A 14,377-nucleotide genomic window follows, 5' to 3' on the forward strand; every position below is an offset into this window, starting at 1 on the left:
ACGTATATAAGGTATACAGTATTTTTAAGGTATCAAATTGCATTTTTTTTCATGGGTTTTTGTGTTAATCCTTTGAATGAATGTGTTCTTTATGAGCCTCAGCTGTGAAATCAGACAGTTGGCAGTTGTTTTAACCTGGAAGCCTTGATTTAAAAATGAAAAAATCTCATGGTTCACTTATTAGATTTATTCAGGAGCTTTTAGCTACATCTTGTGGCCTGACCAGAGTTCCACAATCAGGTCACATGGACCAGGGAAACATCACCATGACGACCTAGCAAACACTGATGAAGGCCATTAGGGGTGGCACCACGAGAAATCAGTTATGTGGGCCTTGAGTTAAGATTATTTTTTAAACTATATAAAAAAAAAAAAAAGTAAAATAAGCATGTATTTAAAATGCATTTTATTTTTCCTTTTACAAGAAACAAAAGCAGACAAAGAAATAAGATGACAGGGAAAGGGAGTGGAAAGCTGTATATAAAGAGATGCAACCTCTGGCGTCCTGAAAAAAATATGTACAATTCAAAATAATATCCATACAAAACATGCCACATACAATTAAAAATGATCATTATATTTATTCATATTCCCTAAAAGTATCTCTGCTGTACAGATGCAACATCTTTTTAAAAAGTAGGTGAGGTTAAAAAAAACCTTCAATTTTGAGCAAACTTTATTAAATTATAAGATATGCAGAGAACTTAAATTAAGATTCAGAGAAGTTAAAAATTATTCAGGCTAAAATCCAGTGAGCGGCATAATGTCTCGTTATGGTCTTCCCTTGAAATAGAAACATACCAAAAAATATATATATCACTGCTTCGGATACTTGATCAATATCTACCACTTTAGAGAAGTTCTCCGTTATACTATCAGAGTGCAATTCATTACCAGGTTAAGTATGGGATTAACTTTGAGTATTACATCATAACATACATTAGGCCAAGTAACCATTTCACAAGGTTTACCAACACATTCACTTCTATAAGGAAGATATAAAAAAGCAAAACACTAACAATATTCTAGGGAATTCAAGATTTTCCATTCAAGAGTATATTAATCCAATTGTAACCAATTAAGGGACAGGTTTTGGTAATCAACAAGCAGTAGCATAAATAAAAAGAAAAAAAAAAACACGAACAATATTACATAAATACAAATGCTATGCACCATTGTACTGTTTTATGCAAGAAGTGATTTTCATGTCTAATTAACGACTCTCCACATGAATCCTTTCGCAAACAGTTTTGTAGTTACCTCGGCTTCTCGTCGCAAAGTGATTAGAGAAGACCAGACATTTTTCTCATACCTATTTTAACAAACTTGTCTCTGAGAGCTTATAGCAAAAACACTAATAGAAAAACAGGTAAATGCAAAACACTCTGGTTCATATACATAAAGATATTAGTTTGCCATTTTACATATATTTATATTTATATACAGCTTTATCTTTGTTAAAATGATATCCAGTGGTAGATTTTTTTTTTCTTCAATTTTATTTCTCTACACTTTTTGACTTTATTGATTACAAAGGGGCTGGATAAAGAGTTGCTGTCCCCCTAATGCATATACTATATATACAGTTTGTACAATTTTGCATTTTTAAATCATGTGAGGTCTTAGGTTAGGGGAAGGAGGAAATAAAGTAGTATGGGAAGGTGGAGTTTTAGTAAAGCTCCCTTTAAAGACTTTTTTTTTTTCATTCATCTTACATAGAAATGAAAACAAATGCCCTTTTATCCAATAAGTCTTTCCCTGCCGTCAGTTCAGCCTCGAGAGGACAGTACCAGCACTAGAAAAAGCACACTACAGGGAGGAAGTAGAAACACTGCAGGCTGTACTCAGGCAGAGGAAGACTTACTACAGTAAAGTTTAACAACAGTCCACTAAATAATACAGATAGGAAGAGGCATGATTCAAAGTTTAAGGTTGAGTTGTGAAAAGATTGAGTTGTTGGGGAATAAAAAGCATCATATGGGACAGTAGTCATGCATCCACCAGCTGGTTTTTCAACGAGTGGAACTTCAATGTACGAAGCAACAAGAAAAATGTGTAGTTGGTTAATTTTGGGACTTCATAGTCTTCTTCAAAGACCAAGTAAATCCTAGAGCCATTCATTCACACCATTACTGTCTTAAGCAACTTAAAAAAGGTGGATGTTATTGTGCTTTCACACAGCTAATAGCATGGTTTTGAGACGCATAAATAAAAAGAAAAAGAAAAAAAAAAAGAAGAAGAAAAGCTACATCAATGTCCAGGATGATTTGGTGGCATACAGGACACCCGCTAAGCTTCTGATTGTGATTTTTAATGCAATATCTTATCAAAACTGTCATATATTTCCTCTGTATAAATAATTCATGAATAATAATTATGTTGGCTCATTATTGTAAATCATCATCAGCATAGAGTAGATAGAGCAAACCTGCTGCTTAAGATTCCCTGCTTGTCCGAGAAGGCTAAGCCCATAAAAACATTCCCCCTTTCCCCCCCTGTTCCACAGTAGCAGTTAACAGTTTTTTTTTTTTTTTATACAAAGCAGTCACTTCCCGCTAAATCAATGAGGTAGACTGGGTCCAACTAACCCACCTTGGGACTCCACACAGTCAGAACATCTGGTGCCTCTGGAGCCACAGATCAATAGCATCTTAAATGTTATATTAACTTTTTTTTCCATCGATCATATGCAGTTCTTACACAGAGCCACATCAAGATTGTCTAGCTAGCCAATATCCGTGTTGTCTTCATTGATGACTTGATGGGGAAAGTGCCTTTTCTGGGAGGTGAGGGGGGAGGTGTGGTTGGGTGGGACAGGAAATAGGTCCGACTTAAAACATAAAAATGCATTATTAGTTCATTCTTAGTATTTTAAAATGGCTTTTTGACGAAGCTCCAGGTTGAGCTCTGCGCTATGAGTATTGATAGAGGGTCAGAATCATTTGGTAGATGTTGAGGATTGTTTTCCAGCCACTGTAAGCTTATTGAGAACAGTCGAGGGGGGAAAGGGTTTTGGCTGAGGAAAAAGAATAGTCCAAACATGAAAAGTTAGGCCCACCATCAAGCTGCTGTTGGTGGAGGTGGTCGGGTGCTTTTATTGATTAATGCTCTTCAAACCTTTGGCTACAGGTGTCAACGCTTTAGTCTTTCAATGATGGAGGCCAGCCTTCCTCCACATCTTTCAGAACAGCTTATGCACTGGCTATGTAAGATTCAAAGGCTTTGGCGCAGGAGTGTTCTGGCACCAGTGAGAGGGGAATTATCCATTTATTTTTCTCTTTCTCCTTGTTAGTTCATCCACTTCCTGCAATTCCAGGCTCCACAATGGCAAGGGATCTTGTGCTGATCGTCCTCGAAATCAAACTGGTAGTCGTAGGTCAGCTAGAATAAAGAAACAGAGAGTTCAAGGTTTAGATTTAAAAAATGAACTTAACCGACGATTCAAAAACATACAAAAAAGTAGCAAAATTAAGAGGATATGTAAGAGTGAGTAGTTGTCAGTGTTTTAATGCACTGCACCTCTTCTCCCTTGGGGATCCTGCGACTGGAAATGATGATAATCTTGTCTTCTTTGTCAAATGTTACAACCTCTGCAACACAGTTGGGGGCACAGGAATGGTTGACGTAGCTGGAGAGGAGAGGAATAAAAGGCAAGTTAAAAAAAATAAAGTACAAACAAAACCCCCACACACATAACGGATTACTATTAGGGCAACCAATACCAAATCAGTACTTACCGAGCTGGGCCACCGGTCAGAGTGGCATCAATCACCTGCTCGTTGTTGATGCGGAACATGTAGATCCCACGGTTCTAAGTTAGAGGAAGACAACAGAAAAAGGTTAATGTATACTTAAAATTTTAATTTTTCGCAAACATAAATACCTTGTTGGTCCCAACGCTGAAAGATTTTTTCTCCTTTTGGTTTTTTTGTGCATACCTCAAGAAATGCTGCTTGTGTACTTTCTGCTTTCAAGTGTCTAATTGGCATACCTGCGACTCGTAGATCTTCTCTCTGCGATTGGCCACTTCATTGCGTATGACAGTACCGATGTACTCAATGACCATGGTGTGCTTCTCCAGATCTTTTGCAGCGTACAGACCCAGGCCCTGGATGCGGGATCGTGCCAGATACACGTTGTTCTTCCACTCAGTCTTCAGGCGCCGATACTGGGAGGACTTGGAGTGGACAAACTGCTTGCTGTATGGTGTGTTGAGCTCCCCAGTGAAGGTGCTCTGGTAGGCCTTTGACACGCTGGTGCTATTTAAGGTGTGAGGCCTGGAGAAAATGTATGTGGGTATTAGTTATGTTTTTTTTTTGCTTTTTGCTTAAGGGAGGATAGTGTGACTTTTTTTGGGAGAACAGGGGAGGGTCTCAACTTTTTTTCTCATATCAGATTTAATTTATTCTTCTCATGTGAGATTAATTGTGTTTTTATTAACAATAAAATAGTTTTTAAAAACAATTGTATTATGTTGGACATTTATATATTATATTATTATTATTATTATAATAAATAGATCATTTCGGGTGAGGAAAGTGCAGTTTTTACATAATCAAGGAGAGGGTCCAATAAAAATGTTAAAGATCCCTCCAGACATATTTTAAGATGTATATAAAATACTCTACTTTGAATAATTATTTGTGTCTAATATAGTTTTTCCACAAAAAAAGTAAAATTATCTTGTTAAAATCCTTAAAATAACATATACATCATCTCCCTCTTTAAAAATCCCAGAATATGTGAATAGCAAATATATATTTCATCTCAAAAGTTTAACTACTGGACACAAGATCCTAGTCCATTTTCAGTGTATGTGCACTGCAGGCTTCAAGTTTCCACATCACACTTGTGCAAGTTGAATATTGGACCACGATTGGCTTCCATACTATTTGTGATGTCACAAATCCTGCTTGTAGGCCCACCTCTTAAAATCAGATTTTCAGTGAGCACAGAGAAACTTTCCACTTTCAGCAGATGAAAGTGAAAACAGCTTTCTAGTTTCAAACTCTGCACATTCATCATTCGGCACAGTGAAGCTTCAACTGCAGAACAAGGAGCAGAACACATTTTTGAGTGGACGGGGACTTTAAAAAAGGTTGGGGGGAGCGTCTTACTTTTTCCAACATAATGAAATAAAAGTTTCAGCCTCCCTCCACATCCCTGTTATTTTCATACTGTGCCTTACCTCTTGCAGTGTGTGGCGACCTTGGCCTCAGAGCGAGCACAGCCAGTGGGATTGATCATCAGAGGGAGCTCCATCAGTGGGTGACGGCCGTATCGGAAAAGGTAGTTCTGGCAGTTCTCCACTCCAGGCAACTAAAACGCAACAAAGTAACACAAATCATGTTAATTGTGCACTTTGTAGACCCATTATATCATAACCAACATGTGTGGCTATGTACCCATACTTACTTTATTTTTTGTTAACAATGGAACTATTTGTATACTCATGTTTATGTTGACTATTAGAGGCAGATGTCAAGTAGTCTCACAGTTGTATGTGTGGGTATTGGCTTGTAAAAAAAAGTGACTTTTTCTTGCTGCTAATTCTTAGCAAACTCTTACCGACTCAGTGATACGCATGACAGCATGAACTGTGAGGCCATACATCTCCTCTCCCTTGACATGTTCAGTGAACAGCTTCAACATGGATGATTCATCTCGGAGTTTAGCCACCTGTTTAACAACCCGGTCCCAGATCCCTAAAGACAAAGATGGTGAATTAATTCAGTCAGTTATTATAAGTAGAAAAGTAGACCACAACTGAGAGATATCATACAACATTAGAGTAGGAGCAGTATATAAGGTCTTACCCTCTGGAGTAGTGTCACGGTACTGTAAATCCTCCATGCCATGCTCCAGAACACGCACCTCGAACAGGGGATGACTATCATCCTCACTGATGCGGCAGCGGTAGCGACACCGCTTGTTGGGCACGCGCGTGCTCCAGTAGATGCGTGTGGCCTCATACCCGACAGGGAAGATGGCAGTGGGTGAGTGGAAGTTGCTCATTTGGGAGGGAAGCAACTGGCCAACAGCGTGAAAGATGAGACCGCCAACACGGAAAAGGTGGATGCGGTCACCTCGCTGTAAGATGCTGGCAATCTGCTTCACCTCATCACGCTCAATGTAGACACGCCGTAAAACAGCAAACGTGCTGAGTTCATCTTCACTGGGGCCCTTCAGCTTATGCTGGGTGCACAACATTGTCTTGTCCTTGAAGAACATGCAGCGTGCCCGAATTGCACAGGCGAAGTGGTAGACATTTGGGCAGCGCAGTCTGTTGCAGCTGTTGGTGGCACCTGTTTTCTGGCAGTATGCACACAGAGTCCGCAATCCACGACGCAGGGCCACCTCTACGTTTATGAGGGCACCCCCCTGCGTCTCATATACCTCTGTGGACCACAGGGCACAGTTGAGGTGCACCCACAGGTCCACATCAATGTTAAGCAAGCGTGCAGGCCCATCTGTGGCTCCATCACCTTCCTCGTGGCAGAAGCAGCATTTACGTTTATCCCGAGGCAACTTGTCTGGTCGTAGAGTAATGCGCAGGCGCTCCATCAGCTCAGCCACCTCACGGCTGCTCTCTTTCTTAGACCCACCCTTACGTATTGTGATGACAATCTGAAGACGCTTCCAGCGAATCCCCTTCCATTTTTTCACTTTGGGGAGTATCACCTCCTCATCAGGGGACAGAGGCCTGCGCTGCTTGACAGCCTTAGGGGAAGATTCCATGGTGCTGGGAGAATCTCTAGGAGGTTGTGCTGGATCAGTGACCGATTCCTCCTCCTTGGCAGCAGGACTCAGATGATTTTCAGTCTGAGGAGGAGGATCAGGAACTGCAGAAGCAGTTGCTGGATCAGTGACTGTCTCTGAAGCAGCAACTTCAGACTCTGTGACATCAGTTGGTTGAACAGCATCAGTAGGAGGGTCAACGTCCTGTTCAGCCTCAGTCTTGATCTGGACATTGGCGGGACTGGAGGGTGAGGGGGATGGAGAAGCTGATTTTTTGGAAGGTTCGACGTCACTCGTTGGAACTGGGGCAGATGGGGAAGGATGTGGAGGGGACGGCGATGGGGGTGGAGATTCCTCCACTGGTATAATTGGAAGGTGGCGCACATCCAAGTCATTTACCTTGGTTGTGTAACAGTGCTGGACTGGTTTGTCTTCATTCTCTGGGAATTCCTGAGAAAAATTCACATATGAGATGAGATACAGCTTTCAAGAAATATATAACGCAAATGTATAATACATGCATAAAAAAAAAAAAAAAAAAAAAAAGAGAGATCAGTAATTCACAGTTCTCAAGAGCCTTGTAATGACTGACCTGTTTAATAAGTGCCAGAATGTCCACCTGTTTCTTCAATGTACAGCCTGGTAAAGACACATCAAATTGCCTTAGCCACTCATCCTGACTGGGTGAAGCGCCATCCTTCACACACAGAGCCCCTGAAAAACATGAACATCTTAACATTAGTCTTTATTTATGGATTAATAAAGTACATGTGTGTCCCTGGCAGTGTAGTCACTGACAGGCTTCGATCTATAAGAGGCTATAAAAGGACAAGACTATGGCCACATTCAGACCAAATCCAGTAATGTGTGAAAATGTCAGCCCTCCTATTCATTTGAATGGGAGCGTTTTCACTGCAGGAGTGGGGACAGCATAAGGCTCAGCAAAAATCTGCAGCAGCCATCCAGCAAAAAATTGAACTAGAATCAACCTTTGTCGGAACGCATCCTGATGTCAAGTTGCATTGGCCAATCACATACAAGTGCAAGCGCACACTCCTGGAGGGAAACTTTGTAACATGAATGCCATGTTTGACTGTTTACCTCTGATCATTGCAACAAAAGATAAAACAGTTGCCACTGTGATAACTTTCCAGAGTTGTAAAATCTTGTCCGTTAGTTTTACAACCCACTTTGCAGTGTTTTGCCTTCCTATCAGTCCTTAAATGCATTAATCTGTAACTCCAACTTGACTTTGATCATATTTCATTGTCTCACCGGTACCTCAAACAACACACTGACCTTTTGTTCCTTTCAATATATTTTCAAGTAGAACTGTATGATTTGGTGTGGCAGGGTGACATGAAAAATGTCCTGAGTCAAATTCATATCTTGTTGTGACCTACAGTACCAGTCAAAGGTTTGGACACACTTTCTCATTCAAGGGAATGGGAAGGTGTGTCCAAACTGGTACTGTATAAAATAAACATCCTAAATTAATTGAACAACAGATAATCCAAATTAACAGTAGTTTATAAATGCATACCTGACTGGCTGGGTCCTTTCCCAGGCCCATCCACTCCAGGCATGTCAGGGTTTGGGGGAGGGAAAGTCACCTCATAAGAACCTGGCATCCTTATCTTGAGTAGCTGGGCCATGGCCATCATCACATGGTTCAGTTTCTGGAAAAAAAAAAGTCAGTTCAAGTTTTTGTCACCTTTGGATGAAGATAAAGAAAAGTTAAACAGGGTGCGATTATATCATGGCTTAGTACCTTGGCTGCAGCGGAGGACAATGTGAAGGTAACAGACACCTCGTTACTTTTGGCCTTGTCCCAGTGGTTGGATGTGGAAACTGCCTTGCTGTCAGCTCCTTCAAATGGTTTGCTTTCTGGGAATGCTAAAAGAGAACAAAATGTGAAAATTCATCTTTATTAATGTCAGTTTCATGTCAGCAATATAAATTGATTTAATGGTAAAATTAGTTTAGACTGCAGTAGTAAAACATAACGCATCAGAATCACGTTCAGAATAGATTTCTCTTTAACATGCTCATATGTCTGAAGAATGTTGCTGTTTATAGAGAGCACATGTAAAATTATTGTAATTTTCACCTGGGATGGCAGTGCGAGGAATGAGGGGGATGATGGGGGATATTGCTCTCTCTGTATCCTCCTCTTTAGGCTCCCGCAGGTGAGGGAAGCGTGGGGTTTCATCTCCTACATTACTCTCAGGGGATGATGCCGGGATGATGCTTTCTGGGGCATCCTCATCGTCACTCTCCATCCTGTCAAAAAGACATTTCCTACGTTCATAGCCACTCAGCAACAACAAATCCATGTATTGTGGTTGACAAAGAACTCAGACACTTCTCCTGTCGTACCTGATGTCCTCGTTCTGGTTATGTGGTGGAGTGGGGAGAGCTGCTAGAATGTCTACACTCTTCACCTCTTCTGTAACAGATTCTGCAGGGGAAATTGTAGAATATTAGGAGGAACCCCAATTACTGCACAACTGCAGATAGATTTTAGACAAATATTCAGGACAAACATTAATTTCATGCCAAATCCCCCAGTGTTTACCCATTGGCGCTTCTGCTGGCTCAGTGTCTTTCTGACCCTCAGACAACTCCTCCCCAGGAGTCACTCCATTGAGCAGCTTGTGCTGTACAGAAGGCGGAGGCGTAGGTGGGAGGGAGGATGGTGGTGTTGGTGGGTTGCTGAGATTACTCTGTGAGGGCACAAAACAATATGCTCTTAAAACAACTTTGCTGTGGAAGTAGCATTGAACAACCAAATATTGTCACAGCCTGCAACAGTTAACCATGGGTACATGTTGCAGCTTAGTTATACCTTAGTGAGTAACTGAGAATAGTAGTCTGGGATATTGTCCAGCATTGCATTTCCAAAGGATCCTTTGAGTTGGGCTTTTCCATTGGCTGGGCTGCTTCCAAAAGGGGCAAAAAGATCCAGACTAGCAGTGATGGAAGGTTCCATTAGGGGCAGCAGAGAGAGACCCTGAAAGGTAAATGTCCATTAGTCTACATGATGTGGAATAATGAAACACTCTTCAAAAACCCAATGTCATATATCATTTAAGACATTATTTTTTTGCCATCCATTTACCTGTTTGAGTTGCTTTATCAGGGCTTCAGCACTTTTTCCAACTTCTTCCTTCTTATTCTTTTTCCGTGAGTTAGGCCCACGGTCTCCAGCTGCCTTATTAGTGCGCTTTGGCTTTTGTACAGGAGCCCTTTTTGTTATAGACTGCAAATCCTGTAAGAGTCGAGAAAATAAATGAGAGGTTCTTTCCCCACTTACAACATCATGATGAGGACAAAAAGAATGAATGCAGTAAAATACAACATACCTCCATGTTGCGTGGAGTCCCTTGAAGTTTTTGCTCCAGCATTGCTAGTTTGCTGTTGATGTGGCCATTAATCTCATTGTGGATGCCTTCAGAAGGCCTCTGAGCAACAACCTGAAGGTTCTTGGTTCTCAGGAGTTTCTGTAGTAGTTGCTGTCCAGTCTCAGATCTAGTGCCTTGAGTCCCAGGGTCTCCAGCCATGTTTCCAGCATTAATAAAGCAAGCGTTGTTCCCAGAAGAAACCATGTCACCTGTTACTTCTCGCTTTATAGCCCCAGAATCCTCAGAACCCTCTCCCGCACCATCACACCGAACCTCCCTTGGTTCCTGTTTAATGTTCTGTAGGGTCATCTTGCAGATATCCCCCTCTCTAGAGCCATGTTGTGTTTGAAGAACATGGCTCTCTTTAACCTGCTGTGACTGTTGCTGAACATTCAGTCCTTTCTGTGGCCCATTAGGAATAACTGAGGCTGCCTGACATGTTTCATTGCCTGAGGTCTGAGTTTCTACTTTCAGTCCTGGACAATCAATTGGACTCTTGGCTCCAGGTGACCTGAGTGGAGATGCCTTGACTTGGCTGTATGGACTCCCCCTTCCAGCCCTACTGTCAGCCATGGAAGGTGAAGAGACATGGGATGAATGGGGTGAGGCTGGGTGGGCTGGGCTCATGCCAAACGGACCTCTTGGAGAATATGCATTGGATGGGGAACCCTGCATGCGGCCTGCTGCAGCTGCCATTAGAGCTTGTTGTTGGTTCTGGTTGGGAGTGGGTGGACGCATCCCCATAGCCTGGTTAAATGCGTGCCGTTGTGGATCCCCAGGCGAGTTGGCTAATGGCTGGCGTGGAGATGTTGGCCTTACCATACGACCCTGATCCATGGGGGATCGTGGCACTGGTACTTGACCTCTCATAATATGTTGCTGCATCATCTCTCCTACTTGCGGCTGTTGTTGCCCAGGAACCATCATCCCCTGCTGTATCTGAGGAGCAACACCAGGTTGTTGGCCCAACATGACTGACTGTTGCTGAGTGCCCACTGTTCCTGGCTTCCCCATGGCTCCATACGGCATCTGTTGGCCTTCCATCCTTGGCATCTGCTGCCCAACTTGCGGCACCTGTCCAGGTGGCATGTGAGGTCTCAACTGACTGTGCTGGCCTTGACCCATTGACATCCGCAGCATCTGTCCTTGCTGGAGCTGCCTCTGGGCAATCATAGCCTGGATATGCTGTATCTGCTGGTTTGGGGGAAGATTGCGGAGCTGAGGATTCTGAGCAATAATAGCCTGGATGTTGATAGGGGTGCGGATCTGTCCAGGTGGAACGCCAGGCCTCTGTGCCATCATCCCTTGCTGCTGGGCTCGAATCATGCCCATCATGGCCTGTTGTTTTTGCTGCTGGGCCATGAGGGCTTGCTGTTGTGGACTATGGCCCATCACAACAGTCTGTGGCTGTCCAGGATGGTTCTGGCCTATGATCTGCGGCTGGATGCTGGGATCTTGTGACTGCTGCAAGGCATTCTGAACAGTTTGTTGTTGCTGCTGAACTAAGAAATCAATTGGTTTTCCTTCCTCTTTAATAGTCATCAAATTGGGCTTGTCAGCACTAAGTGAACCTTGCCTCTGGAGAGTGAGTGGAAGCTGTTGCTGCTGTTGCTGAAGAACACCAGTTTGTTGGTTTGCAACCAAACCTGATTGTTGCTCAGACTGAGGATTTGACTGTTGTTGCTGGGCCATATAAATCTGGTTTTGATGCTGCTGCTGCTGTTGTTGTAATTGCTGTCGACCCAAGTCAGTTTGATGATCATTTGCAGAGCCTAGTTGGGACAACTGATTGGGAGTGGACGGTCCACTTTGCTGTGGTGATGTTCTTGTATCTGGACTGAGAATCCCACCCTCTTTGGGGCCTGAGTTTTGGCTGTCCATAGCTCCCTGTGGCTGGGGTGTGATACTTCCTGCTGAAGGTGAGGAACCCATCTGTGGCGTAGAAGGTTGGGACAGCCGTCCTTGTTCTTGGTTGGATTGACTGATCAATTGTGTTGGTTGTCTTTGCTGTGCCATCTGCTGCTGCTGAAGGTGGGCCAAATTCTTCTGCTGTTGCTGCTGCTGCTGAGAAGCAAGCATGCGTTGGGCCAGAATGTTCTGTTGTTGTGGAGTCAACTGAGCCTGGGGACCCCTAAGGCCAGGATGACCTGGAGATCCAACCATTCCCTGCTGACCCATGATCAGCTGAGGCCTCTGTTGTTGTGGAGGTGCAACTGGCTGGTTCCCCATAATTCCTGGTTGAGCTGCCATCATGGCTTGAGCATGGTTTATGGGTTGGCCTCCTATAAGGTTCTGTGGCTGTGGACCAACAGACTGGCCTCCAACCATTCCTTGTGGAACCTGCACCATGTTCTGCTGGTTGGCCTGGTTGGCTAGCATCCCCTGTTGAGTGTTTGCTTGTTGTTGGGCAATAAGTGGGTTCCCCATCACACCAGACTGTGGCTGAGCAATTAAGGCAGACTGTTGACTTGGGTGTGGCATCGGTTGCTGGCCCATCATCACCTGCTGTTGCTGCTGCTGTTGCTGGAGCTTCGCCATCTGCATCCTATGTTGATGCTGTCTTTCTTGGAGAAGCCTGGGGTCCGCACCCTGCATTGCAGGCCCCTGTGGGAAGAATCCTGTTGGAGCTCCAGGAGGACCCGGGGCCCTGGCACCACTGGCTCCAAGAGCTGCAGGGAGCTGGGGTTGGGCTGCTCCAATAAAGGGCTGCCCTTGGGGCATTCTGACGGGCATTCCACCTTGGGGCACCATGCCAGGGTGCTGGCCCATTACTGGCGTCCCCTGTTGGCCCATCATCATCTGGCCGGGCATCTTGGGAAACATGTGAGGGGGGCCACCCTGTGCAGAATGACCTGGGGTAAGAAGTCCTGAGCCTTGCTGATGCTGCTGCTGCTTGCTTCTGTACTCTGCAATGAGATTGGTGTGCTCCTTCTGCTGCTTGCGTACCTAAAGAGAATAATTATGTACAGACATGAATTTGCATATCAAGATGCCATGTATTTTTGCTGTGGACAAGTTGGTTAACATGTCATGAAGTTTTCTGCAACTAATCAGATTCTCCAAAATCTACGCACCTGATCAAGCTGTTTCTGAATTTTGCTCTGCTCTTCTGTCACCAACTTGAGTTTCTCCGCATCTGCCTCAGCAAACTCCCTGCCAGCTTTCTTAGCAGTGCGTTGCTTAGCACACAGTGCCTTGCGTGATTTGCGATGAACTCCAATCTGTTCCTCCAAAAATTTTAACTGCATCTGGAGTAACTGCTGGGTGTGAAGAAGCCATTCTTCGTATTGGTGCTGTTCTGCGTCATCTGTAACAAAAGAGGATAACTTAAAACATCCACATGGCATGCTTAAGGGGGCAGCAATATAACATCTTCCAAATAACCAAATATATTTCCAATGAGAGTCAGCACTGGTAGAACATACTGATGATTCCTTGCACAAACTGGGGAGGATTAGGTCTTGACTGGGTGGGATCACTTGTTTCGCCCTCCTGAACACAAAAAGAAAGCATTTAAATAAATCAGCCACATAATACATTAAATTAAATTTAATGTATCACTTCTGAAAGGCAAGACCGCATACCTTTGGAGGTCCAGATGAAAGTTGACCTGGATCTGTGCCTGGAGCAGAGGCCAGCCTCTGAGCAAGCAGAGAAACTTGTTGCCTGGAGAGAGAGCGAAACATATAATGTATAACAATACCTGCAGTGTACTGAACAATCGTCTATAAGGGTATGTAATTTTGAAACCACTGTGCAAAAAAGTAGCAAATTACTATGGTGTTACCACTACCTAGCGGGTTCTTGTGATGAAATCAGACACTAGACATTACAACTGTCACACTGCTGCATACTGGCTTAACTCCTTTTGGAAGAGGAGATATGCATTTTTAAAAATAATTCCTAACATCTGCCTCAGCAAACAGTTATGCCAGTAACACTGCAGATCTTGTAGTGTCTCTCAAGTTACACAAAGTTTTCATCCAAATGTTGCTAATTTGCATTTTTGTTTGTTGATATTTTATAAAATATGTGCATGTGTCTCAATTTGTTAGTTTTATGCTTATGTTTTGAACAGCATGTAACAATGCTACAATATTAAAAGAACACCAGTGCAGTTTTTCAGGGGTGCACAACACTACATTTGCTTACTCTGTCTTGGGGAAGTGTGGCAATAATGACTCAGATAATCCTAATTTTGTAACTGAAAAAAATAGTGATTGTGTTATCAACAT

General features: G+C 43.2%; 1 protein-coding gene across 5 annotated transcripts in view; it reads right to left on the reverse strand.

Annotated features, from left to right (window-relative positions):
- Window positions 1–389: 389 nt before the first annotated feature.
- The window catches only part of kmt2d (lysine (K)-specific methyltransferase 2D), a 37,178-nt gene continuing 23,190 nt past the window's right edge, over window positions 390–14,377 (reverse strand). For all 5 annotated transcript variants that reach the window (XM_042407782.1, XM_042407780.1, XM_042407783.1 and 2 more), the window contains exons 37-55: window positions 13,727–13,808; window positions 13,568–13,634; window positions 13,217–13,449; window positions 10,104–13,088; window positions 9,860–10,009; window positions 9,587–9,751; window positions 9,317–9,464; window positions 9,118–9,199; window positions 8,849–9,021; window positions 8,510–8,634; window positions 8,282–8,417; window positions 7,331–7,452; window positions 5,817–7,188; window positions 5,569–5,705; window positions 5,189–5,319; window positions 3,992–4,277; window positions 3,738–3,811; window positions 3,520–3,628; window positions 390–3,381 (exon numbers count right to left, since the gene is read on the reverse strand). In XM_042407782.1, the coding sequence (XP_042263716.1) occupies window positions 3,289–3,381; window positions 3,520–3,628; window positions 3,738–3,811; window positions 3,992–4,277; window positions 5,189–5,319; window positions 5,569–5,705; window positions 5,817–7,188; window positions 7,331–7,452; window positions 8,282–8,417; window positions 8,510–8,634; window positions 8,849–9,021; window positions 9,118–9,199; window positions 9,317–9,464; window positions 9,587–9,751; window positions 9,860–10,009; window positions 10,104–13,088; window positions 13,217–13,449; window positions 13,568–13,634; window positions 13,727–13,808 (6,670 nt within the window). In that variant the 3' untranslated portion in view covers window positions 390–3,288. The remainder of the gene's footprint in view (window positions 3,382–3,519; window positions 3,629–3,737; window positions 3,812–3,991; window positions 4,278–5,188; window positions 5,320–5,568; window positions 5,706–5,816; window positions 7,189–7,330; window positions 7,453–8,281; window positions 8,418–8,509; window positions 8,635–8,848; window positions 9,022–9,117; window positions 9,200–9,316; window positions 9,465–9,586; window positions 9,752–9,859; window positions 10,010–10,103; window positions 13,089–13,216; window positions 13,450–13,567; window positions 13,635–13,726; window positions 13,809–14,377) is intronic.

Source organism: Thunnus maccoyii, chromosome 4, assembly GCF_910596095.1.
Source record: "Thunnus maccoyii chromosome 4, fThuMac1.1, whole genome shotgun sequence".
Classification (NCBI taxonomy): Eukaryota; Metazoa; Chordata; class Actinopteri; order Scombriformes; family Scombridae; genus Thunnus; species Thunnus maccoyii.